The sequence below is a fragment of the Eutrema salsugineum genome, unplaced genomic scaffold, assembly GCF_000478725.1.
Source record: "Eutrema salsugineum unplaced genomic scaffold, Eutsalg1_0 scaffold_2, whole genome shotgun sequence".
NCBI classification, from domain to species: Eukaryota; Viridiplantae; Streptophyta; class Magnoliopsida; order Brassicales; family Brassicaceae; genus Eutrema; species Eutrema salsugineum.
This window is the reverse complement of record NW_006256829.1, coordinates 18,035,244-18,061,099: the sequence shown is the minus strand read 5'-3', so window position 1 is coordinate 18,061,099 and position 25,856 is coordinate 18,035,244. Positions and strand designations below refer to the sequence as shown.

The following is a 25,856-nucleotide window of genomic DNA, read 5'->3' as shown; positions in this document are numbered from 1 at the left end:
ATGATTTGGAAGAAAACGTATTTTTTGTTTCACGGGATGTAATCTTCTAAGAAAGAGTGTTACCATTTCTCAACAATATAAATGATGCAGATGATGGTGATAATGGGCTCTTGGGTCAACAAACAACAACTCCTTTTTTGTTGGACTTTTTGGATACTAATGGATCACAATCTATAACTCCAGCAGGCCTAGAAGAAATTGGATCTTCTCATCCAAGTCCATCGTTACAAGAAATTGGACCTTCTCCTATTGAAACTACGACGCCTAATATTGAAGCCGAGACCCTCACCACCAACATCGACGAACCTCCAGCTGGATCATCACCGTTTATACCACCGTCGGAACCAATCAAAATTCTTGGCAGAGGCCATCGCCGGAAAACTAGACCAGAGAAATTGAAGAAATTTGTCACCAACACTGTGACGGTCGAACCTGTTTCTACCTCGGCTTCAACCTCTGTGTATCCAATTGAGAACTATGTGGACTGTCATCGTTTCTCTGCGACACACACGGTGTACTTAGCTGCGATTACAGCAGGTATGGTTCCTCACACATACTATTTAGCTATGAAATATAAAGTTTGGAGATATGCTATGGGAAATGAAATTGCTGCTCTAGAGAAAAATGGTACATGGACGATTGAGGATCTGCCGCCTGGGAAAAAGGCAATTGAGAACAAATAGGTTTATACCATCAAATATCGATCTGATGGGACAATCAAACGATATAAAGCAAGATTGGTCGTCTTAGGAAACCGTCAAGAAGAAGGCGTGGATTATGATGACACATTTGCGCATGTTGGGAAGATGGGTCCAATTTGTTTGGTTCTAAGTATTGTTGCTGCTAAGAACTGGCATGTACATCAAATGGATGTGCATAATGTATTTCTTCACGGTGACTTAACGGAGGAAGTCTATATGAAAATGCCACAAGGTTTTCTTTCGAGTGATTCGACTAAGGTACGTCGTCTTTACAAATCATTATACGGATTGAAACAGGCTCTGAGGTGCTGGTTTGCAAAGTTATCAACAGCTTTACAAGAATATGGCTTTCAACAGTCATTATCAGATTATTCTCTATTTAGCTACAACAACAACAGTGTGTTTTTTCATGTCCTCGTCTATGTCGACGACTTAGTTATCTCAGGAAGCTGTCTTCTTGAGATAGAATATTTCAAAGACTATCTCTCCAATTGTTTTCATATGAAAGATCTCGGCGTTCTCAAATATTTCCTTGGGATTGAGGTTGCTCGGAATGAGAAAGGCTTCTATTTATCTCAACGGAAATATGTATTGAACATACTCACAGAAAATGGACTTCTGGAGAAAACCAGCCTTTTTCCAATAGAACAAAACCACAAATTGTCATTGTCAAAATCACTGTTACATCAGAACCCAAGAGAGTATATTCAACTCACTGGAAAACTCATTTACTTGGCTGTTACTAGGCCAGAGCTATCTTATTGTGTTCATACATTGGCACAATATATGGAGAAACCAAGAGAAAATCACTAGGAAGCTCCATTGAGAGTAGTCCGATATTTTAAATCAAACCCAAGTCAAGGTATTTCACTTGCCAAAACATCAGATTTGCAAATCCATGGCTGGTGTGATTCAGATTTGTCGGCGTGTCCTCTCACCAGGAGATCTTTAACCGGCTATTTTGTACAGCTCGACGACTAGTCAATCCCTTGGTCATCGAAAAAAAAGAAAACAGTTAGTCTCTCATCAGCAGAAGCTGACTATAGGGCAATGATGTTTTTGACGAAAGAACTATTTTGGGTCAAGAAGGTGCTGTGTGATCTAGGTGTAACTCATGATCAGCCAATGCGTGTGTACTCTGATAACAAGTCTGCTATTGCTATGTCTGAAAATCCAGTCCAACATGAGCGTACAAAGCATGTGGAAAATGACAGTCATTTTGTTAGAGAGTCAGTTGTTGCAAGTAAAATTTCTACAACATATGTTCGTTCTCAAGATCAGTTGGCGGACATTTTTACGAAAGCGTTGAGACGTAAGGAATTTCAAGTTTTTCTTCGCAAGTTAGGCATTCATGATGTTCATGCTCTAACTTGAGGGAGGGTGTTGCAGATATTACTCTGTCTTATCAATTTGTCATTATGTCGTATCTTTTGTAATCTCCTTCTTTTGGAAACTAGCTCTTTATTCCTTCGTATATAAGTTAATGTAATTGTTTCAGTTGAAATACAATATTGCGTCCTTCACTTGCTTGTCAAATATTTTTAAAATGATGATATAGAGCAATCCATGAACTATACTCTATGTAATAATAAAACTAATTTTGATAACAGTTCAACATATGATCATGCGATCATGAACAGCATATAGGACTTGGAACTTGGATCTAAAGAATATGCACTAGAGGAGCAAGAGGAACTCGAAGATGGTGAAGCATTGGTTATGCCAATTGGTCCAATGACTCGATCTAAGTCTAAGAAATTCAAGAAAGTACTCGGAGCTATGCTTAGAATCAGTTGGAGACGATCTAACGTCTTGAGCCAGGAGGGAGAAGATGTTATACAAACCTCATTGGTTTCTATACAGGCTCAAGATGATTGACAAAGGGGCATGTGACCCATTTGTACTCTTTTTCCCTCTCATTTGGTTTTGTCCCAAAGGATTTTCCAAAAGAAGGTTTTTAATGAGGCAAATCGATCACATCATATCACCCATTTTTTGATCCACTAAGGCCCAACAAAGAGAAGTCGCGGCCAAATGGAGAAGAAGGAATTCTTTCTTTGTTCAAATTTTGTCTTTATTGCTTTGATATTTTTCCGAGACAAGTCTTGGCTGTCACAAGCTTGTTCTCTTTCTTTTAAAACCTTTGTATGTTCCATTGTTGAACTATCTATCTTTTCAATCAAAATCTATTTCAAATTAGATCATTTGTTCCTAGAACATCTTAGCTAGTTAGTGTATTATATATCTCAAGTAACCCTCATTCTTTGGTGTGTTATATCCTCAAAATCACCCTTGGTATATCAAAGGCCTTCCACAGCCTTTGTGCGACCCTTCACTCCATCAATCATCCTTGAATCCATTTTGTTTCATCACAAGTCGTACCTGATCCAACACTTAGAGTGACAAAAGGAGAATCAGATCATATCATATTTCAAACATTAATATTTTTAGTTATGGAAAAAGAGCAAGTTAGATAATATTGTATATTACACACACTATATAATAGCCATAATTCAATAAAGTCATTAAGTTAAATATGGTTTTTTATAATTATAGATGGTAATTTTTCAAAATAATTTTTTTAAGAAAAGAATGATCTTTTCTTTGGATTACTAAGAGTTATGGCCGAAAACCGTAATCCTTAACCACAACATATAATATTAGTTCCATCTCAAATGTCACTCGAGCATATAATATCTAGACTTTGCTTAAGGTACTATTCTAGTCGAGCTAACAACACTTGATAAAAAAAATGTTGATGAAAAAAGAAAGTTTGGTGCTATGATTTTTGCATTAGAAAATGATTATGTCTTGTTCGATGGTCTCCCCTCCTCTTGCTACTCTTTTTTTTTGCTAAATGATAAATATTCATTAAAAATGAAAAGTTTAGGTGTTATTAACAAAATGTTCAACCTAAAAGATTGGTTCAATGGCAAAAAAAAACATGAAAGCAAAACCAATCGTATTATGTCGACACTAAAGCATTGAAGCAATAAGGTATCAAACAGTAGTGATAGGAAGTTTGAAAACCCTACGAAAAGTGAAACCGAGAAAAGATCAAAAAGAGAATAGCAAGAAGAAGGACCAAAGAAACATCAACTAAGCAGAACGGAAGCTGTCCAAAAGAAAGTTATTCATCTAAGGATTCAGAGGAGACCCGCACAAAGACAATCCTCAACGCCTAAGAATCGACACTCAACCAGAATCGACACTCAACCAGCATACCTAGATCCAGCAATAAAGCGGGACTACAGTAAGTTGCAAATCTTAGAAGCGCTACTGAATCTATCAAGATCCTTCTGATGTCGGATAATACACAGTCAAGCGACAACAAGCTCAGATAGCCTTACTACCTCCTTTGAAAGCAAACTGAACATGATACAGTACCAAACTAAAAGCAGCCTCAATCAAATAAAACAGGCAGAACACTAACTCCACCCAAGAAAACAAGCATATAAGCACATCAGCGACGAGTCAAGGAGCCACCGGAGACACAAAAACCTGATGATAACCGATCAAACGACACACTGAAATAGAGCTCTGAACATCGGCTCGACACAGAAAGCCTAACCCACTGCCATCAGTCGTTTTGAACTTTTGATATTGAAAGCTTGTTTCCCACTCCATTAGGTGCTCATCTCGACTTTTGGTGCCCATTCCTTAGTAAACCTCCAATTTCCGTAATATTTTTCATATTATAACTTATGAAATGAGCTTCTTCAAGGTGACTGATCCATTAAGTGACATTCAACAGCTTCTCTTTTGGCTTTTATTGGTCTAGTGTTGACTGACGAGGCCCAACACCAACATTGTGAACTCGATTTCATGTTTCTTCTGATAAAAATAACTCTTAAATGTTTTATTATATCAAGATTTTTGTGCGACTATTCGAGTTTGATATGTGACTATTTAAGTTTTTTTTTGTGTATGAAATGACTATTTAACTGTAACTTGTGTCTAGGATAAGATAAAATATGACATTCTCCTACTCAATTGTTAAAACCACCCAAGTTTCTTTGAGAATTAAAATTTAAATTCATAAAAAAGAATCTAAAATATTGTTTACAATCAAAGAAGTTATAATGTTTTCTAACTGTGGAGCAATAACAATATTAATATTTTTTTATTTTCAACAATTACAAGTCAACACGGTAACTTATTGTATACAAGTCAACGCTGGAGCTAGTAATATGTAGGCCTAGTAATATGACAGGTGAGATCAATGGGTTAGGTTGAGATCATTGGTTGCGAGAGAAAACAGTTCTGTGTATTATGTCTACTTTTTTTTGCTTATCAATTTCAGCTGGTTGTCTGGGGCAGTTGCAAATTAAAAAAAAATTGATATTGCTAAATTTTTTATACGGTTTCCACATTGCTGAATGTTGTTAGAGGTTCTTCTAAATGACACGATAATTATATAAGAAAATAGAAAAAAAAATCAATAACGTTGAAGTTAAAATTTGGGACAGAACAGAGTTAAGAACATTCTTTTTCAAATCCTGCAAATACTCATTGATATTCTCATCATAAAATATCTTTGTGGTTGGTAGAACTATTTCCTACTATTATTACAGTTATTAAGTATATCCAAAATGAAGGCAGTGAAGTTTTACAACAATCCCAAACTTGTGTTCTTCTAAAGTACTTTCACACTCTTGATTGTGTGTTTTACTTGTATCTAATATTATATATATTGGGGCTAACTGAGAATTTATCTGCAACATAAAGATCAAGATATTTCGAATACCATGTCAGTGATAAAATTTACTAAATGAGAACTACAAAAATTTGGAGATGATGGATGTGATTTTCTTATGACTAAAATTTCTTTCTTTTGCAAGAAACATAATGCTGAAATGCTTATCATGGAAGCATATTTTGTTGATCCCAGGAAGCCAAGAAGGAGAACCGACATAACCAATATGCATCATTACAAGGTCAATTGTTTTTATACTGTTTTGTATTTGTCAATACAGGAGTTCAATGATCGTTTTACTAATGTAAACACTGATAGATATTAAAAAAAATCTTGTAATTAATTTAATTGATATGATTAGAGATTAGATGTGTCAATCAAGGATAAATCATGTCAATCTTGCTATGTCAATCAAGAGTAAATCTCATCAATCTCGATTCATTATTGTGTATATATTCTTGTAAGAGATGTGAATACAGTCAACGAAAATTATTCAGATTTTATGGTATCAGAGCTCTTCTTAAAGTTGAGTTTCGGATAAACGATATGGAACAACTAAATTACTTCCTTGGGATCAAAGACAGATTTTAAACCTGCAAGCATTTTTCTAAGTTAAACCATGCTCAAGATATAATTGCTCGTGCAGGCGTGAAAGAATGCAAACCATGCTCCAACCTGTAGACTTAAAGGCCAAGCTTTTGAAAATGCAGGTGATCTTATTGTCAACCCGACATAATATAATTTTTTTGGAGGAGTGCTTCAGTATCTCATATTTACGAGGCCCAATATCTCCAATGCTATCAACCAAATCTGCTTATATACTATGCTATTTTTAGAAAATAGAAAATCATGTGCAATTTATAAAAATATCAATTTTTTTTTTCAAACAAAAATGTCATCTATTAAAAACTAAACTATGGATATTACTTCAAAATCATTGGGAGTGATGGTCGTCGTAAACCGGAATACTCATTTGGCCTGCCCTGACAGTAATTATTTTGACTCCACCTCCAAAGACCGCACTCATTATCTCTCTTGTGGTCGATTCTAACGATATAAAATACTGTTCCTGTACACTCTTCTCGTGCTTTGCTTCAGTTACTTCTTCTTTCTAAATCTTTTAAAATTCTCCATTAAGTTCTTACTTCAAAAAAAAAATTCTTTCTATCATTCTCTACATATAAACAAAATGGGAAACTGTCAGGCAGCGGACACAGCAGGAATCATGATACAACACACAAATGGAAAAGAAAAGAAGTTAAGCTATCCAGTTTCTGCTAGTTATGTGATGAAGATGAATCCTGGCCATTATGTTTCTCTTCTCATCTCGACGACTGCTCTCCCGGCCGCCTCTTCCGGTCATGGAGGACCTCTTAGGGTCACGAGGATCAAGCTCCTTCGTCCCACGGAGACGCTTGTTCTGGGCCACGTCTATAGACTCATTACGACAAAAGGTATACTTCAAACTCTATATTATTATAACTTTATGTCCTAATTGGAATAGAACTATGCTCAAGTCTTTTATCAAAAAAAAAAAAAAAACTAGGCTTTAAGTCTTTTTTTTTTTGTTGTCTAAATACGTTACTCTGTTGAATGAGTTATAAATTTTTCAATGTACAGTCTCTCTCTCATAACCTCTCAAACTGTGATTGTATAAGCCATCTCTACTTTTTATATCAAAAATTATATTTATGATTAGATTTTTTTTAATATAACAATTAGATTTATATGAGAATTAAGTGATTTTGGAATCTGTGTAAGTGAGTGTCCGATTATATTCTCTCTCATGCGTACGTTTCTTACTTTGGTTTTTGGATGGGGTCTAATCAACAAATTTTGAAACTTCTGGGGTGAAATTCAGAGGTTATGAAAGGTTTAATGGCTAAGAAATGTTCCAAGTTGAAGAGAGAAGGAAAGGTGTTGGAAGATAATCTAGAGATGATGAAAGCAATAAGCTCTACTAAGCTTGACAATGAAGATCAGGTAACGAATATGTGGTTATAAAGATTAACTATATTTTTATCTCACGTCTGCACGAGAATTTTTCATTTTTTTATGTCTAATATAATTTTTGTTTATAGAAATTTCTTTTGTTATTTATTTTTTAATTCAAGAATTTGATTATCGTGTAAAAACTTTGAATAGTATAGATTTTTGTAATAGTAGAATAAAAATATGAATTATTAAATATATATTGATCTATAATGTTAATTATAAACTTTGTTATTATGTAAATTTTGATTTACACAGATGATAAACAATACAATAAGATATTTGTTTACCATTTGTACTATTGTAAAAATATTATTTAAATTCAAAATTTTAAATTAAATATAACCTGTATTTAAGGAATTTTAAAGTAACTAAAATTATTATCTAATTTTTGTAATAAAATTTATTTATGATTTTTTTGAATTTTAAATTAAATTAAATCTAAATATTCGTAATTAAATTTAATTAATAAAAATTTCATGTAATTTAAAATTTAAATTAAATATAATCTATATTTAAGGAAATCTAATAATATCTAAATTAGTAACCAATTTTCGAAATTAATTTTAATATAAAATAAAATATTATAAAAAAGGTTTAGGTGTGTTTGGAAACAGACACTAAAAGTGCTTCTGTTTTAATAGAATAGATATCTAATAATTATGGTTTGGCGAATGATTATTGAGAATTAGATTTTAACTGAGATAAAAAACGTCTATAACTGCAGACGAAGAAGCAAGAGAAAGAGAGGCCACAAAGAACCTCAAGATCATGGCAGCCATCTCTAAAAAGCATATCGGAAGGAGGTTCAAGTTGAGTAAATTCTAAAACCTTGGTGGGGAATTTAAGAACATTTGAAATATGAGGGTCTAGTTTGGAAAATAGGAAAGGCAAGTGACAAAAGCTGGTCTCTTGTAAGGTGTGATATTAAAGAGAAAAAAATGTTGAAAGTAATCATTCATATTGACTGACTGAAGAGTCGGAGTTCTCCGAATAATTTATACAGAATCCGTCTGACAAAGCCTTGCAAGCTTTAGCCGAAAGCATCGAGCGTGCCATAAGCTGAGCATTTCTACTAGATTATTGATAAGTTTTTATAACCTGTTATGCATTTTCTATTAAAAACATTGAAGCAAACATTGCCACGTGTTCGGCTCAAGACCATAAAGTAACGCCTTCGATTTCAGATTTTAACCACACAACAGAACCAAAGAGAAAAAACGCAGAAAACAAATAATCAGATTTCATTAAAGAGCAAAAATTTAAATCAACGAAGAAACCCTTTTGCTTTCGAAAATTGAAAGAAAAAAGACACAAAAATGGCAACGAGAGGAGTTGCTGCTGCTGCGTGCGTAGTATTGAAGCACCGAAGAAGAAACCTTTCTCATCGTTCACTATCATCGCACCATTTCAATCCCAACTTCAATCCACAAATCATCCCAAAAGGTACAAATTTCTCAGAAATCTCTCTTGTCAGATCGATGTTTATACATGATTTGCTTTGTAGGGTTTAGATTTCAAATTAGGGCAATACAAGGAGCAGGTACTGATCCTGTTACACAATTAAAGAACAACGAGGAGCCAAAACCAAAACCTCAGAATTGGAAAATCAAAATGCTGTTTGATGGAGATTGTCCTCTCTGCATGCGTGAGGTCTTGTAATAAATAAACATAATTTCTATTTCGAATTGTTCATCACGAAATATGACAGACATTTTTGAAACTGAATTGTTCTGTTTTATTTTTTATTTTATTTTATTGCCAAAAGGTTAATATGCTTAGGGAAAGGAATGAGAAACATGGAACTATAAAGTTCGTCGACATAAGCTCCAATGATTATTCTCCAGAAGATAATCAAGGGCTTGATTATAAAACAGTAAATTGTCTATTTTTCCAACCTGCTTTAATTTGTATCATCCTCTGTTTTTCACATATTGTGGTTCGGATTTGATCGAGGATACTTTTTAGGTAATGGGACAAATCCATGCAATTCAATCTGATGGAAATGTGGTAACCGGTGTGGAGGTAAAAGCTTAATTTGCATCATTGTTTAGGCTTAATCCATTTCATATTATCTTGAGGTTTTTCTCGGTGGACCATTTTCAGGCATTTAGGAGATTGTATGAAGAGGTTGGACTTGGATGGGTTTACACTCTCACCAAATTTGAACCAGTAAGCCTCTCTCTTGCAAGATCGGATCCACGAGAAGCTTTCGCTTTCTATTGTCTCGACTTCTTCGTTCACTTATAATACATTATTACTTGCAGATAGGGAAGGTAGCTGATGCTGTGTATGATTTCTGGGCTAAATATCGACTTCAAGTCACAGGTATATGAAATGACTTGAATATGTTTAAAATTATGTCGAGATTGTGTTGGTCACATGTGCGTTAAAACTCTATATCTTTCTTGATTAGGCCGGCCATCGATAGAAGCTATTCTTGAAGCAAGAAAGAAAAATAAGGTATGGAGAAAGAAAAACTCACAAGGGTGAAACATTTCACGTTTACTCTGAAAAACCGATCAACAGTATAATTTGTGTTGACAGGTGGAGACATGTGGTGATAGCAAGGCGTGCAAGTTGTGAAATTAGTTCACATGATACTCTTGAATTTTCAAAATACTAAAACCAATACATATTATTCTTTCAGCTTTATGTGAATGAGCGTTTGTATGCATATAATACAACTATACAAGCCCGTTACATATTTTACCCTGATCATCCTTCTGGTATGCATGAACATTCGAAGTCGACATAGTTCGGAAACTATATGTTTATAGTTGAAAATAGTGGACTAAACATTTCAGCAAATTGAAACTGTAGAGTTTTCTTGTTGGCACTGTTGTGTAAAGGTTAGCGGATTTTTACTAATGTTATTAAATAGGTTTTTTTTTTCTCGTCTATTCATTATTATTATGAAGACCCCAAAACAGGCAAGTTACAGCGAATCGAGGCCCAAACCCTTGTACATTAAAATCCAAATCAACACCATTTAAGTCCAATACTAAAAAGATAAGAGTCAATAAGCTTCGAACACTTGTAAAACACGTGGCAGATTTGGGGTAAACGTCAATGAGAAAATGCCGCTGATTCATCAGAGCTTTGCTGGAAACCGATAATCCAAAGAGTGTAACCATATAGGTTTAAGAGTTATTGCATTAGGTTTAAGAGTTATTGCATAGATTGCCCATAGAAAGTTACATAATTAAGTTCACAAAAATTGAACTGTTCCGTATCTCTTTCTCTTCGTGGAAAGTCCAATACATCCTTATCCAAAAATTAGTACGCATAAAATAATGGATCCTATTAGAGGTTGCATGTTCGCAACATAACCGACAGCAAAATCTAGTGTACGGGATATAGAACATATCGAAATAATAATTTAATAAATTTTGGGGGGGTGGAAATTGAAAAGAACTAGGGTTTGTGGATTCTACTAAAAAATTCTGTTCAGTTTTCAGAGTGAATAGAAACTGAAAGTCTCCACCAGCCTTTTATCGCCGACAGACATTTGAAGGAGAAGTTCCCAATTTTGTCGATAAATCGAAGGAATAAGGAGTCGACATCGTTGATCAAGGACATAATCAGAAGTAAAGGTAACCCCCGATTACTGTTAACCGAGATAACCCTGTTATCAGTGTCACTTATTTAGGATTTTGTACATCGTTCTCCTCTCAGATGGAAGAAGACGATTTACCGAGGAGGATTATAACGGCCGGCGATGAACCTTGGGGTCAGAGAGTCATTACATACCAAAAATTCAGCATTATTCAGGATCTTATTTCGGCGCTGGACGAAGACGAGATTGATTTCATTCGTCAATCTCCCCTGGGCAAATTACTGGAGATACCCTCAATGCCGGCGTGGTAAGGAACATTTGGGTTGTTCCTGTTGTCCCGTCAGTTAGAAGTGAAGCGGAAGAACGAGATATGGATTCTCTTCGCCGGTCACCCCATTAGGTTCTCTTTGCGAGAGTTCAAGATTGTTACTGGTCTAAACTGTGGGAGGTTTCCGGTGGATCTGTCCAAGAAGAGGAAGTCTGCTAACTATCCTATGTATGATAGACTATTTGATAAGAAAGAAGATGTCACCGTGGAGAGAGTAATTGCTATTCTGAAAGCTAAAAGAAGCCTGAGTAAAGAGAATCGATTGAGGATGGCATGTCTTGTCCTGGTCGATGGAATCCTCGTTCCAACTGTTCATTACCCTCGTGTACGAGTTGTCAAAGAACATGCGGAAATGACTGAGGATCTAAAGACCTTTATGGAATATCCATGGGGCAGGTTATCTTTTGATATGATGATAACCTCGATACAGGGTTTAGATTTGCGGAAACTTGCAAAAGCAAATGTCGCTGTACAAGGGTTGTTCGCTGCTCTTCAATTAGTGGTTTTGGAAGCTGTCCCAGCAATCGGCGATTGCCTGAATCCCGTAGGTGGAGGAGAGGTGGACTCAGACGATAATTTCATCCCACATCAGCGTCATCATCTTCAATTGAAACTAAGTCATGCGCGTGAGGTCGATGAGGCCTGTGAGGTAAAAGCATTTATGTACCACCATTCAATAGTTGCAAAGTTTAATTCTGTATTTCTCCCTAGATGACTTACATCATAGCTAACATTGATAACTATTAGGAGGATGCCTAGATATAGGTAACTGTGTTGCAATGAAAAGAAGGAATGTAATAGTAACTTAGAGATAGCTTGATTAAAACGTCAACAATGTTATCGATACTTAGATTATAGTGCTAACAGGTGGGACAGAATAAGCAGAAAAATGGTTAACTACAAATGAGATAATTAGGACTTTGAATTGAAATACTGTAATATTACAAAAATCTGCCGATAAATACGTTATCATGCGAACTTAGTCATCCAGTATAATAAGTACCAATAGAACGTTATAGCCATATTCACTCCATTTCTTCTTGCTACCTTACAGGATCTAGTTACATGCATTATTCGGCCGGAGGTTGAATTTGATCCAGATGAGGAAGACCTTAGTTGGGCGGACGACCCAGCTGATCCAAAGGTCGACAAGATCTTGAAACTGATAGCTGAAGGTTTCAAGTTCACGAGTGAAATGTTCACTGGTGGTAAAAATCATCCGAAATCGCTGTCAAAGTCAAAAAAAGGAGAGGCGTTGGTGGGAGGTCCGTTGTTGGCAAGAACTTCAAAGGGAAGGAGAAATGTTCGGTGGCATCTACTTCCACGACCGAGGAAGACAGATTGTCACGACTTCTCGATGAAAAATTAGCAGAGCATGACATCATTCAGAGAGAGTTTTTCAGTGCCACACTCAAGGAAAATAACAAAGCTTTGCTTGCAGCCTTGCAGGACTGGTTTCTTGATAATACTGTTGTAGAGGAACGTTATGAGTCCCAGACGGTGTCCGCCGACTCTGACTCAGCCGGTGAAATTTAAGGCAATAGGGCAAGGCAGAAAGGTCCCGTTAATGGTGCCAACAAAGATGGAGAGACACAAACTGAAAATCCTGCAAATGTAGGCTGTCATTCCCAAGCAGCGGCGCTGAATGGGGTCCATGGGGACAATGTTAATCGTGATAATACTGTGAACGCGGAAACACTGATTCCTCGGAATCCAACTTCACCTTTGGCTAGGGACGACAACTCCACTGCTGATGACGGGAATCCAGACGACACCAACGCCTTTGGAATCGAGGTATATCAATTTTTTATCTTATGAATTATCGGTAACTTAATTGACGGTGGAAAGGAGAGATGGTGGGTAGCTGTCATTGAAAATGATTTTTTTGTTTCAGGTCAATGTTCATGAGCACGAGGATGGTGATGCTGCGCACACTGATAACCAGGACGATGATAGAAGGACTGACGATCCATCACAACCGATGGACGTGGCAGGAAACACCACCCGGGTCCACGAAGTGAGCAAGGAGCAGTCAGTGGAAGAGATTGCTGCATATTATTCAGAGGTTTCATTAATGTTTAGTTAACCTTATCAGCGCTAACTTTCTGATCCACGAGACTTTATTATCATGAATAATTAGCTGTCAAGGTCAATGTAATGTAGGTAGCCTAACTGACGGTGATTAGGAAAGATCTTGTGCAGCTGTTATTGAAGTCCAAAATTTTTGTTTCAGGTCAATGTTCATGAGAACGAGGATGGTGATGGTGCAAACACTGGTATCCAGGATGGAGATAGAAGTACTGATGATCTTGCACAACCGATGGTCGTGGCAGGAAACACCACCCGGGTACAAGAAGTGAGTAAGGAGCAGTCGGTGGAAGAGATTGCCGCATATTATTCAGAGGTATCATAAATTTTAGATAACTTATTCAGCGCTAACTTAGTTATACATGGTACTTTATTATCTTGAAAATATAGTTCTCATGAAAAATGCTATATGTAGGATAATGTTTGCAAAGGGGGAGACAAAACTCAGACACCATGCGTCGAAGAGGGTAAAAAAGAGGTACAATCTGTAAGTTACATGTTATATGTTTTAACTTTACTTAAATTTTTGGTTACGTTTACAGATTTTCCGATTTAACATGTAATAATGTTACCAATTTTTGTTTTGTTCATATAGGAAATCAATGCTGCAAATATTAACAGTAGTGTCATCGACGGGTCCAATGTCCTAACTCCTCCCGAGGGTGTCAGCCATACTGACAATGATACGATTATCTCGGAGGGAACAGAAACCAGCTCAGCCTTAGTTGTTTATCAGGTTAACATTATTGTTTTGTACCTATGAATATGTAGGTCAGCGTTGCTAATGATTTTGCAATTTAATATAGGGGATTGGAGAGACGGAGAATATAAAGGAAGCCGAGGCGGACACTGATGAGACAACAGCTGATAAGAAGGTGTGATAATGTTTGGAAGAATAAATTTCAAATTAGATAACAAAGGTATCTGTCATTTTTTCATATTTTTCATGCTGGTACAGGGTCTAAGTCAAGTTGGAGCTTGTTTCAGCGTTTTGGGGGAATCAATACCTGATTACACTAGAAAAAGCAAGCGCCCCGTGTTGTTTCCTCAAGGATAGACGAGCGTTTCCAATGTGACAAGAGATTGAAGACACTCATAGGTCATGAAACCGAAGCCGGCGTCGCCAAGGCCAGAAAACTGGACGAGAAAGTTCGATTGGCGATTGGGACAGTAAAAAGGTTTGTCCCTGAACTACTTAAGTGGACACCAATTTATATGAGTTGGCTAATTCTGGTTCCTCTGACAGATCACTGAACCTGGGAAATCTGATGATGTTGTCAGCGAAAGACTTCATCGATCTATTAGAAAGAAAGAAAAACATCCCTGCCAAGGTATTCAGTGCATTAGAAAGAAAAAAAAACATCCCTCACATGAGATGAATAAAACGTATTAAGGGTAACTGTTATTGACGGATCTGGGTTATTGTCAGGTGATGGATGGGCTCATACGGTTTTCGCGCCACATGCTACGAGTCGACATGGAGGATGGTGTAGGGTTGAGAGTTGAACTTCTAGACACAAAATTTGTTTCTCAGTTAACCAAGTTATACCCCAGGTTCATCAAATCCCCTGCTAGAGAAGAATTCCCTTTCACCAAAACGGTGATAGATATGGTTAATGGCGTAGATGACGTCGACCGTGTGCAATTGTATGAGGAGGCTGACATCGTCTACTTACCTTTCAACTTCGACCAGCGGTACTAGGTGACACTAGCTGTAGACCTGAAAGCCAAAAAATCTTTGTTTTGGACTGCAACATGGCCCTCATCAACGAAACCAGGCTTGTGGACGAGCTGCAACCCATAGCCACTATGCTCCCTTATTTATTCAGATTGGTGGCTGCTAATATGGAGATGAGTCAAGTTGAGATATCACCGTTTTCTATCGAAAGGGTCACTGGTATCCACCAAATCGATTCCCCACATGATTCTGGTATGTATTCTATTTTCCTTCTTCAAACTCATGCAGTCGGCGGAATAGACGGGTGTAGACAGTTCGAAGTTCAACTACTGGAAATCGAGACAAAGAAAATGATTTCTGCATTGATCAAGCATTATGCTGTCTAGATACCTCCGGATTCTGCAACAAATATTATCATGTAACTCCATCTCCATATGACGTGTGTACTCTCCCTCCTATCATTTGGTTCTGTAGAACCTAAACTGATATGCTTCTCGCTCCCCTTTTCGTTCTTTACTTGTTAAGACTACTTATTTGTCACTGTTTATTTGTACTTTCGCCTCTCAAGCATGGTTTTTGGAACTATTTATTTCAACATTCGCATCGCGAGCACGTACAACCACCCATCGGCTAACTAGCTGACATGCTGAATTGAAATCTTAATGACAAGATAACTTTATTACCTGTAATTTTTGTGGCATCGAATGTATACATTCATTACCACAAGCTATCTGTTATACTTATCACGTTCACCTAAATGTAAGTTAACATAGTTAACTCGTTCTCAACATTAATAGTTAACCATCACTTTTTAAGCATACAGTTAGCTCGTTCTCAGACTTACCAGGATTCGTTGTTCGCTTACATCACTTCTTAAGCAATGTGCTGACTATCTTTACCCGCATTCAGTATGCCGTCAATCAGCTAATTCTTGCAATTCAACATACCTGACTTGTTATCAGCATTTTACGATTGTCCTACAATGTTGTTAACTTAAGACTACATAGAACATGTATCCACATTAGATCAAAATTTGGGCAGTTATCATTATCACTTATTGCAATTTACGCTCGACAGAACACCAAATGTGCCAATGACCATAAATTATCTAAACAATATTGCTCGCCGACATAAGTTATCAAGATATCTAATATACATGATAATAATGTTAACACACCTCTGATCTTAGCGATAATATTGTTAGCATTAACTCTGTTCGATATAAGAAAGAGAAATTTACTTTTACTAAACCATAACAGCATTGCATATATCACAAGGAAAGTGGGCCACAACCAAAAGATGCAAACGGATATTACAATGATTAGAAGCTGCCACATGCAACGTAGAAAAGAACTAAGTTTGCAATATGACCCCATGGCTGTTGTATATTAGCTAAGGGGGTCATCTCAAACTCAATTCAGAAAGTTTTATAACTTAGCGATCATATTACACAGCAAAAGGTGATCACTAATACCAACTTTACTTAACACCCAACCATGTCCGTATTTTACATCTTCTAGCCTGTTGAAGTTGTTGCCGCTATATACAACCAAACTGCATGTTATCCCCCATCTTAGTTTTAAGTTTCTTGTAAGCACAAAATTACCGCTTTAATTGTACACACCAAATTTTTATCCGTTGGGCAACCAAACAGGATATGTATAGAACTATACGTCACATGCGTACCGGTATGGGGCCCTTGCAAGTGGATTTGTTATGGCCACGGACACGGCATCTTGTGCAACGACGCCTCGCCACTCTCTGCAGTTAACCATGTTATCACAACATACACTTAAAAAAAAAGGATTCCACATCTGCATCTATTTATTTACTTACCTTGAATTCACCCTTAGAGAATATACGTGTCTTTTTAGGTCTTCCAGGGGGACGACGGACATTGGGAGGGCCGAGCCTCACCTTGCCAGACTCATTAGTAGTACGTTCCAGGGTGTCCATGTCGGGCACTGGCATTATCATTGCTTCATACGCGAGTCTGCGATATTGAACGGTGTAATGGACGTTTACCAGAGTCTCTACTCGAACCCCATCCCTAATACCTGCTGCAATGGCGTGTTCGCAAGGTATCCCTAGGAGTTGGAATGCTCTACAGGTGCAAGACTGCTCCCACAAGTGAACAGCATATGCAATATCCATTGCGTCGCGAACTTCATATATGCCGTCCCCTATCTTCATTATGAAATAACCCGCAGATTTCTTGAAGTTTTCCATCATCATTTCCTTCACCTTGGGGTTCATGATGTCTGTGTCCTTGTTAGCCGCTTCACGTCTTAGTGCAAACCATGAAACAAGCGTTGTCCGAATTGTTTCCAGAATGGAGATTACCGGAAAATCACGAGCCATAGTTAGCACATAGTTTAGCGATTCTGAGATATTACTTGTCATGATGTTGTATCGATCACCAACGAAATGTGACCGTGTCCAATGCTCGAAATCGATCCTCGCTAGATACGCTGCGCATTCTGGGTCGGTATTCCTTATCTCCTCGAAAATCCTGTCGAATTCACTCAAACGGTATGCACGATCTGCATGGGATGTCAACTCACTCAGCATTTTAGATTTAAAGTTGGTGACCACATTTCGTTGCAAATGGACAATACATGCACCATGTGAAGACATCAGGTAAACCTAACAACAAAAACGTTTACCAATTAACTGATAATTATGATATCTGGTTAATAGTAAACAATGGGCCGTTATACTAATACTATTGTAATGTCAATTCAGTTAACGTTACTTTGGTACGCAATATATCAGATAACTTACGCAGATAAATTAGACACCGTTAATTTATGGTTTAAAATAATATTGCAAAACTAAGATGGCCTATAGCTTTACGCAGATAACATAGATAACCATAACTTTGTTAGGAGATAACATAGTTGTATTCAACATTGATAACTTGATTTTTACGGCTATTAGGAGACAAACCTTACGAATTGCTGTATAGATCGATGAATGGCGATCTGAGACAAACACCAAATCTGGCTCTTCGGGAACAATTTCTGTCAGCTTCCACAGAAACCACTCCCATGCATCGTCATTCTCGCTATCAACAACCGCGAACCCTAGAGGGAACACTTGAAAGTTACCGTCCTGTGCGCTGGCAGCTACAAGGCATCCGCCATATCTGTTTCGAAAATGGGTGCCGTCAATCACGATGACTTTGCGCATGTACCTATACCCTCTTGCGCATGCATTCACAGAGAAGAACAAGTATTTAAAACTCTCAACACCAGACGGATCTGTCTCTGTTTTAAGACCGACGACCAAGTTGGGATTTGCTTCCAAAAATATCTTGAAGTACGCTGGGACCAATGCGTAACTTCCCATTGCAGACCCCAAAGCACGATCCATAGCTATTTCTAGTGCTCTCCAAGCTTTCCAGTAGCTAATGTGGAGGCTAAATTCTTGTCGGCAAAGCCGACGCAGCTCAAACGCACGTGGTCCTTTACCTTCAACACCATACTTCGCTCGCATTAAATCACCGATAACAGTATATGTCGCCTGGCGGTGATAGTTCCATCTAACATCAACGCTGCAAGTATGTTCCAGGTGAACGCTATGCACCTTATATCTAACACTACCCTCCATACGGGCTGCATATACGCGCCAAGGACATGTTTCACCTACGCAGATTACAACGACTACGTTTGGACACGACTTGGCGTACTTAAAGTTGAACTTGTTATTGATGGCGTGGATGTGAAGCTTCAGTTTGCAGTCTTCCTTTTTTTGAAGACCCGGCCAAGAAATATATCATCGCCTTCATAATCAATGTCGTGCAAAGCTCGTACTAAAGCATCTGCGATAACCAAAATATTTGTAATTATCAGATAACTTTTACAATTTATCAGATAACATAATTAACAGGTGTTTAGGAAATATCGTAGTTATCTGATAACCTAATTAACCATGACATACCTTCCCCAATGGGGTCGTCGAAATACGGGGGTGCATCACGCTCATGCATAACCGGTGTTACCCGAACCTCCGCCAATGGTGGCTGAAGATTGTCCAACCGAATCGGTTGTTTTGCGGGGATTACAATGTTAGCAAAAATAGGAGGATTTTTGTCTAGTATGCCTTTTCCCTTGTCGCGACCCCCCACCACCCTAACACCAACCCTGTTCCCACCAATACGCAAATCATCGTTTCCTTGAAGAACAGGAATCCCTTCCAAGATTTGAGGGCGCATATCGTCACCTGCAGAACCCTTTTATTTAAAAACGGGCAACAATGATGACACATATCCACAGTTTTTGAGGTTTAATATACAATTTGTAGTACCAGTTAGGGAGATAGCCGTGTTATGCTGATACTCACAATCCGCCATAATTTCATCAGACGAACTCCTGTTAGTAGATAATGTTCCATTAGATGAGGAGGAAGACCCTGCCGGTACTGTTGGTTGCGTTGGAGTAACAAAAGCACCTGCTAGAGTTAACTTCAAATTATTTTCTACTCTTTCTGTTCCAACACTTGGCATTACATCACCGGGTACCCGGGGCTCACGTGCATCTGTTGACTTCACATGAAGACCTCCATGAAAATATTGCCAAAGGTGGTGGACATCCACCCCCCATTGTCCTTCCCGAGTGCGCTTTGTGCTGCCTAAAATATTTTAATTTTCATTAACAAACTATTCTTATTAGTAATCTGTTTCATCACAGACGTAGCACTGAAGTACCTAAAACCGTGCGGGGAGAAGGTATAACACTATCGGTTGTTTCGCTATCTGAGATAACAATTCGTTCGTTTAACATGTCTCCCCTGCAGTAATCTTGACAGTTTTAGGTTTTGCAGGTAACAATAAAGAGCAGGAAATATTATTCAGCACGCGTTTTGAGAATATACCACACCACTGTGAAGGGGGCATGCCAATCAATCCATGTGCGCTGACATCTCTTGCTACTTCTTTCTCACCTGATAAAATGTTTTGTTGCCGGGATTAGCAAAGTTAACTGTCAACTCACGTTTCTGTAAGTTAAAACCTTTTGTATCTCCACCCAAAATGATTCACGCACTAAGGATACATGATTCCTTTACCTTTCCTCGGCGAGTTGTTTGCATCCAGTACGTTTTTCCCACCATCATCTCCTCTTACTAATAGATCGATATAACCTTATCTTGTAACAAATCAGTATTCCCTTACAAATCAGTAATTCTCATGGTTCACATCATATCTGTATAACCTTGTCCTGTAACTTGGGAAAAAGTTAACGGTTAACTTTTTGTAGCCCTACTCACCACAAGGTAGCTTATATGTTTCATTCCTTGCCCAGTCCCCAACCGCCCTTGAGCTTACTTGATTCGGTGTTTTATTAGATTTAGTTACCGTGTCTATCATATTTTCAGCAAATAAAGTTAACCCATAAAAACAATGTTAATAAAGTTAACACTCTAATAATCTTTCACCTTATTAATTTTCTTATAACACCCTTCTCATCCATCAACTTACCACCCCTGAGTTCAACTCTTTTTAGAAACGGTGCCGCGGCTGCTGCCAACATGCTGCCTGTTCATCATTTTTCAAGCTTAGTTATTTTGTACTACTATTATTCACTCAGGAAAAAGATCAAATAAAGGTTCGCACACCTATAACAGAATTTTGATGCCCATATCCACTCTCTCCTACTGCAGGCTGATTTGCATTTGAGCTACCACCACATTCAGGTCTCTGTTGACCTAGGGTTACATTAGTGGAGTATGAGTTCACGTTTCTCTCTGTTCCCCGGGGGATAACTCGTACCCGCAGCACTACATCTTCTAAATCGGCCCTTATCGCCATAAACAAGGAGGCGTCTTCGTCATTCATGATATATATTGGATGATTTCTTCTTCCCTCAGCACCCAACATCCACTCCGGCCATTGATAAGTAATTTCAACATCATATCCGGCCAACAGACGGAGTTCATGTTTGACAGCTGCTTCGACGGTTGCAAAAGTGTCCTTCTCTTTTAAACTGATAACATAGTTATCAGTTACATTATCAGGTTCATGATTCCACATACCGTCTCCACCTTTTGTCCATTTTCTACGAATCACGCGTACGTTCATCGCCATCCCCTACAAGGTCACGATATAAACATGTCTTAATCACAATAAAATACAACACCCAGATCTTCATATAATTTTGAGCTATTAAAGACAGAAAAGGTTACAGATAACTACCTCTTAGGGCTCCACACATATCTCCAATAGAAATTCAGAAACGAAGCAGTTATTAACTCTCTCTGATTTTATCTTTATCCTGTTTTTACTAGCTGTAAATGGGAATGAAGGCAACCTTTGTTATCGCCATTATTATAGGGGAGATAAGTCTGTTATTTTTTTTTAAGTTGCTCGAGATATTTTTTTAGCAGATAATCTTTATGAGATATGTTTTTTATTGGACGGTGCAGATTAATCCTCCAGGCGGCGCAGTATCTCATCAAAGATACTCATTGTATTATAAAATTTCCTGTCTCCTCATAAGCTAGAAGCATTTAATGCGACTGCGCAGGTATTCTCTTCCCTCTATAGGGTCATTTTTGCCTACAACGATTTTTGCAATAAGTATATTTTTTATTATTAAACTAAGCTTCTCATACACTTAATTTTCTCATTATCCAAGGGTATTAGACCGCTTAACTCTAGGTTTAACTCCAATGGATCCTCATCCTCTTCTAATTGATGCTCCTTCACTGTTTCATTCTTTCTCCGATTAGATCCAGATTAAAATTTGCGGTAAGCTTAAATCTCCGATTAAATCAGCTCTGATGGTCTTTGACTCAAGACATGTCTCCAACGTCATGCATCACTCTTAAAAGAAGGACTCAAGGAGAATCTCTTAGCCGAGAGTGGATGATCCAAAAGTCGAAGAAAGAAGTTCGACACTCACCACTAGATCTGTTTGCCACCGCCTCAAAACCTATAGATGACCAAACGCATAGGAGAAAAAATTAACTAATCTAAACTCAACCCAGAATTTTATTATCATATCAAAGTTGGAAACTAACAATCCTAATTCCAGAAGTAAGAGAGAAAAAAATTTCTCTCTCTGAAAAATATGAAAAAGAAAAAAAAGAGAAGAGCAAAAAACTCTTCTAAGAATCGTCTCTTCAATCATATTGTGATTATCTTCTTTTCAGCAAAATATTTTAAAAAATATTAGATTGGCAGTACTTTTGTCGAAATGTAGCTCGAAACACCAAAGAAGAATGATTTCGCCACAATGCCAAATTCTAAATGGGTGGCAAACCAGTTGTTCAAATAGACAATTAATGATAAGCCTTTCATGTGCGTTGATAGCTCAACCAGTAAACCAGTTGGTCAACCAAAGGATAGTGTTTTCGTATCGACTCCAATGTATTTGGTTATTATTGGTTCTAAACAAACTAAATCTGTACCAAAATCTCTCTCTCTCTTAATAACATTGGACCGGTCCCCCGGTATAATAAGTATATAGATGAAAATTGTTGTTCAATTAATTTTCGGGAAAAATACCAAAAAATACCTTATTTATTTAATTTTTGGAAGAATTACCCACAAACTTTTAGCGTTGCCAGAAACTCACACAAACTATTTTTTCGATGCATAAAAATACATAAGTTTTTTTAAAGTTTCATTTTCCCCCCTCTGATTTCACGGCCGTTAACAGACATAACGAAATCAATAAACAGCGTTAATTTTTTGTAGGAAAAAATGCTAAAATAATACATCAACTATTTAATTTTGCCAGAAACCCACACAAACTTTTTGCATTGCCAGAAATCTACACAGACTATTTTTTTAATCTATAAAAATACACAAACTTTTTATAATTCCATTTTCCCTCCTCAAGTTTCACGGTCGTTATGTTAGTTTTTTGTAAAACGTGCTAACTACTCTAGGAGTGATATCATTATTACCCTTAGAAAATCTTCAAATCGATTTGGGGAAGAAAAATCTACACCCTAATTTTTCTCTCTCTTTTAGAAATTGAGTAAAATCGGTTGAAAAATATGGTTGGTAGTATAAATCGAGTCGGAAACATTGTGTGTTGTGATATATAAGACTAAGGACTTGACTGGTTTAACCGCAGCGGTTGCGGTTGCGAGTGCGAGATTTTGCAGAAGCGTACGATTATGGTTTTGAGCGTTATTCAGCGGTTTGCACGATTGGTTAAACTTTTTAAAGCGAGTCTGTTTGTGGGACATTTTTGACTGGCAAACCAACGATTATTTTAACGGTTAAACATAAAATTACTAAAATAAACATCATATATAATTAGAAAAAAACAAAAAAAAAACTGTATTATTATGATAAATATCAAAATCACTATTTCAAAATAATTAATAAAAATTATAAATAAATACTAAATAATTATTTTAAAAACTAATAAATTTTATTATAATATATTTTATTTCAGTTATTAGGAACATCACCCAAAATTGTGTATAATAATATAATAGACTGGAAAAAATTTGTTTCAATACGTGGATCTTCTGGATTATCTTATGCATGATGTAAAATTTCTTCAATTGATCTAATCGACTTTTTGCACGACCCCAACTCAAATCAACTCCAAATTGCTCATTAGTATTCAAAATACGTTCTTTCTGGAGTGTATTCAAAAATCTAGAATATTTATCTTGAGTTTATTTTTCCACAATGATTCGTTGAAGTAACGTATATGTCATCTCGTTTGATCATGTAACTTTCTGAAGACCAAAAAAAAAAAGAATTATAACAAACTAATTTTGTAATTAATAAGATACATATTTATAATTTCTTACTTTAAAAGTGAAAACAAAAAAATTAATATAAATGAATTAAACCAAAGTAGTATGGCACTTACTTGTATCTTAATTTTCTTCAACTGATATGAAAATCATGATTAGAGACTAGAACTTGATAGAAAAAAGTGAGAGGTTTAAAGTTTATATATATATATATATATATATAGGAGAAGATTAGTAGGGTTAGGGTTTTATAATTGTTTTTAACGTGATCTTCTATTTTTTTTTCTAGCGTGATTTATTTTTTTATAATTTTTTTTATCCAACCGCTACCACCCACAACCGCAAACGCTGGCGGAAAGCAGCTTTTGGATTTCAGCGGTATAAAACGATACAGAGCGGTTTGCAGTGATTTCTATGATTGTGATAAAATGCTACTAACCGCTACCAACCGTAAACGCTGTGTTTGTGAGTGATAGCGGGTGAACCAATCAACACCTAATAAGAGCAATTCGAGGAGATGATGTATATGTTCTAACAATGATTTATTGCTTTATTAACCACATTTTCAACCGATTTCACTCAATTTCTGAAAAGTAAGAGAAAAAAATTAGAGTTTAGGTTTTTCTTTTTAAAGGTAATAATGGTATTAATTTGACAATAATTAACACGTGTTATAAAAAATTAACGCAGTTTTTCGATTCTGTTATGTCTATAATGATCGTGAAACTTGAAGAGGGAAAATGGAATTATAAAAAGTTTGTGTATTTTATAGATTAAAAAATAGTTTGTGTGGATTTCTGACAATGCAAAAAGTTTGTGTGGGTTTCTGGTAAAATTAAATAGTTGATGTATTTTTTTAGCATTTTTTCCTACAAAAAATTAACGCTGTTTATTGATTTCGTTATATCTGTTAACGGCTGTGAAATTAGAAAGAGAAAAATAAAATTTTAAAAAATTTATATATTTTTATGCATTGAAAAAATAATTTATATGAGTTTAAAAGTTTGTGTGTGTGTGATTCTTCCAAAAGTAAATAAAGGAGATACTTTTTGGCATTTTTTCCATTAATTTTCTATCTAATTGATCCCTTCCCGAAAGTTTGTGGAAACACCAAAACATAATGCATTGCTATCCTTGGAAGAGTATAAGGGTGAGTCCCTGCGTCTCACATGTTCTCTCCTTGCCGCATTTCATCAAACACCTTTCATGCGCAAAATCGCACACATTTCTACAAAGGAGATTTCACTCCAACACACACACTGATGTCGCCGTAAGTACTACAGCTTCATGTTTCAAAAGCCTCAATTCGAACCAACAAAACCAAATCCATCTCTATGTTGATACCCTTCTTCAATGGAATCAGGTCTCTTTCTCTCTCTCTCTCTCTCTCTCTCTCTCTCTCTCTCTCTCTCTCTCTCTCTCCCTCAGACAAAGGAACCATTTTGCACAATTAACTTTGTTGGCTTTTCTGTTTTCTTTTCTTTTCGAATGTTCTCTTACCTAAAAGTGATGGGTTTGTCTCTGTTCAATTGGGAGTAAAAGCTTTGTTTGTGGGTGTGCTTAATGTGAGTTTGAATTTGGCCTTGTGAAATGTGCAGAAAATGAACCTTACAGCAACTAAAGAAGCTGATGAAGTAATGGAGAGGCATATCGAAGATTCTCTTGCGATATTGCCTCCTATAAAGCAATGTTACAGCTTGCGTTCCAATGATTTGTTTGATCACATCAGTTTGATTGATGTTGGAAGTGGTGCAGGCCTTCCTGGGTTGGTTCTAGCCATTGCTTGTCCAGGTGCTCTTAAGCTTCAAATATGATTGATACAGTTTTGTTTGTACATAAAGCAGCTTTTTATTAAGAAAAGCCAACTTCTTTGTATTCAGATTGGAGAGTTACTCTACTGGAGTCTATAAATAAGCGTTGTGTTTTTTTGGAGCATGTCGTCAATGTCACCGGGCTTACAAATGTTAAAATCGTAAGGGCAGAGCAGAGGTATAGTTTTAGGCCTCTTTTATTTTGTGTGATGTGTTTCTGCAATAAGCATTGGTAGGTTCACTTGTTTAGTTGGCTTCTCTGGGTACTAGTTAATCGAT

At 36.8% G+C, this 25,856-nt stretch overlaps 5 protein-coding genes across 5 annotated transcripts in view; 4 read left to right on the top strand and 1 right to left on the bottom strand.

The window, feature by feature from the left end:
• The first annotated feature begins 6,489 nt into the window (after positions 1 to 6,489).
• LOC18018277 lies at positions 6,490 to 8,292 on the top strand. The gene is made up of 3 exons (XM_006402126.2): positions 6,490 to 6,851; positions 7,259 to 7,380; positions 8,117 to 8,292. The coding sequence occupies exons 1-3, from the start codon at positions 6,587 to 6,589 to the stop codon at positions 8,204 to 8,206; spliced, it is 477 nt and encodes a 158-aa protein (XP_006402189.2). The 5' UTR covers positions 6,490 to 6,586; the 3' UTR covers positions 8,207 to 8,292.
• A 310-nt stretch (positions 8,293 to 8,602) lies between these two features.
• On the top strand, positions 8,603 to 10,142 carry LOC18018438 (uncharacterized protein At5g50100, chloroplastic). Its single transcript, XM_006402125.2, has 8 exons — positions 8,603 to 8,835; positions 8,897 to 9,042; positions 9,158 to 9,265; positions 9,358 to 9,414; positions 9,496 to 9,561; positions 9,657 to 9,717; positions 9,806 to 9,852; positions 9,937 to 10,142. The coding sequence occupies exons 1-8, from the start codon at positions 8,709 to 8,711 to the stop codon at positions 9,973 to 9,975; spliced, it is 651 nt and encodes a 216-aa protein (XP_006402188.1). The 5' UTR covers positions 8,603 to 8,708; the 3' UTR covers positions 9,976 to 10,142.
• Positions 10,143 to 11,067: 925 nt separating this feature from the next.
• Positions 11,068 to 15,066, top strand: LOC112086628. Its single transcript, XM_024155600.1, has 14 exons — positions 11,068 to 11,250; positions 11,293 to 11,925; positions 12,331 to 12,541; positions 12,649 to 12,801; positions 12,895 to 13,070; positions 13,171 to 13,341; positions 13,510 to 13,680; positions 13,780 to 13,851; positions 13,960 to 14,100; positions 14,171 to 14,239; positions 14,323 to 14,334; positions 14,385 to 14,542; positions 14,611 to 14,695; positions 14,794 to 15,066. The coding sequence occupies exons 1-14, from the start codon at positions 11,068 to 11,070 to the stop codon at positions 15,064 to 15,066; spliced, it is 2,508 nt and encodes an 835-aa protein (XP_024011368.1).
• Positions 15,067 to 16,716: 1,650 nt separating this feature from the next.
• Positions 16,717 to 18,654, bottom strand: LOC112086626. Its single transcript, XM_024155599.1, has 4 exons — positions 17,992 to 18,654; positions 17,661 to 17,688; positions 16,879 to 17,585; positions 16,717 to 16,803 (listed from the first exon to the last, which is right to left on the bottom strand). The coding sequence occupies exons 1-4, from the start codon at positions 18,652 to 18,654 to the stop codon at positions 16,717 to 16,719; spliced, it is 1,485 nt and encodes a 494-aa protein (XP_024011367.1).
• Positions 18,655 to 24,876: 6,222 nt separating this feature from the next.
• LOC18018436 (ribosomal RNA small subunit methyltransferase G) overlaps positions 24,877 to 25,856 on the top strand; it is a 2,408-nt gene continuing 1,428 nt past the window's right edge. Inside the window, exons 1-3 of the mRNA XM_006402123.2 lie at positions 24,877 to 25,129; positions 25,365 to 25,557; positions 25,647 to 25,788. Of these exons, the coding sequence (XP_006402186.2) occupies positions 24,887 to 25,129; positions 25,365 to 25,557; positions 25,647 to 25,788 (578 nt within the window). The 5' untranslated portion in view covers positions 24,877 to 24,886. The remainder of the gene's footprint in view (positions 25,130 to 25,364; positions 25,558 to 25,646; positions 25,789 to 25,856) is intronic.

Bases quoted from the DNA above. Each gene is read 5' to 3' on its own strand.
- LOC18018277 (XM_006402126.2), top strand. From the start codon at position 6,587: ATGGGAAACTGTCAGGCAGCGGACACAGCAGGAATCATGATACAACAC. The intron at 6,852-7,258 runs GTATACTTCAAA...GGTGAAATTCAG, and splicing joins TAGACTCATTACGACAAAAG to AGGTTATGAAAGGTTTAATG. The intron at 7,381-8,116 runs GTAACGAATATG...CTATAACTGCAG, and splicing joins AGCTTGACAATGAAGATCAG to ACGAAGAAGCAAGAGAAAGA.
- LOC18018438 (XM_006402125.2), top strand. From the start codon at position 8,709: ATGGCAACGAGAGGAGTTGCTGCTGCTGCGTGCGTAGTATTGAAGCAC. The intron at 8,836-8,896 runs GTACAAATTTCT...TTTGCTTTGTAG, and splicing joins TCCACAAATCATCCCAAAAG to GGTTTAGATTTCAAATTAGG. The intron at 9,266-9,357 runs GTAAATTGTCTA...GATACTTTTTAG, and splicing joins AAGGGCTTGATTATAAAACA to GTAATGGGACAAATCCATGC.
- LOC112086626 (XM_024155599.1), bottom strand. From the start codon at position 18,654: ATGGAGGGTAGTGTTAGATATAAGGTGCATAGCGTTCACCTGGAACAT. The intron at 17,689-17,991 runs GTTTGTCTCCTA...TTTTGTTGTTAG, and splicing joins TCTATACAGCAATTCGTAAG to GTTTACCTGATGTCTTCACA. The intron at 16,804-16,878 runs GTAAGTAAATAA...GGTTAACTGCAG, and splicing joins TCTCTAAGGGTGAATTCAAG to AGAGTGGCGAGGCGTCGTTG.
- LOC112086628 (XM_024155600.1), top strand. From the start codon at position 11,068: ATGGAAGAAGACGATTTACCGAGGAGGATTATAACGGCCGGCGATGAA. The intron at 13,342-13,509 runs GTTTCATTAATG...TTTTTGTTTCAG, and splicing joins TTGCTGCATATTATTCAGAG to GTCAATGTTCATGAGAACGA. The intron at 14,101-14,170 runs GTTAACATTATT...AATTTAATATAG, and splicing joins CAGCCTTAGTTGTTTATCAG to GGGATTGGAGAGACGGAGAA.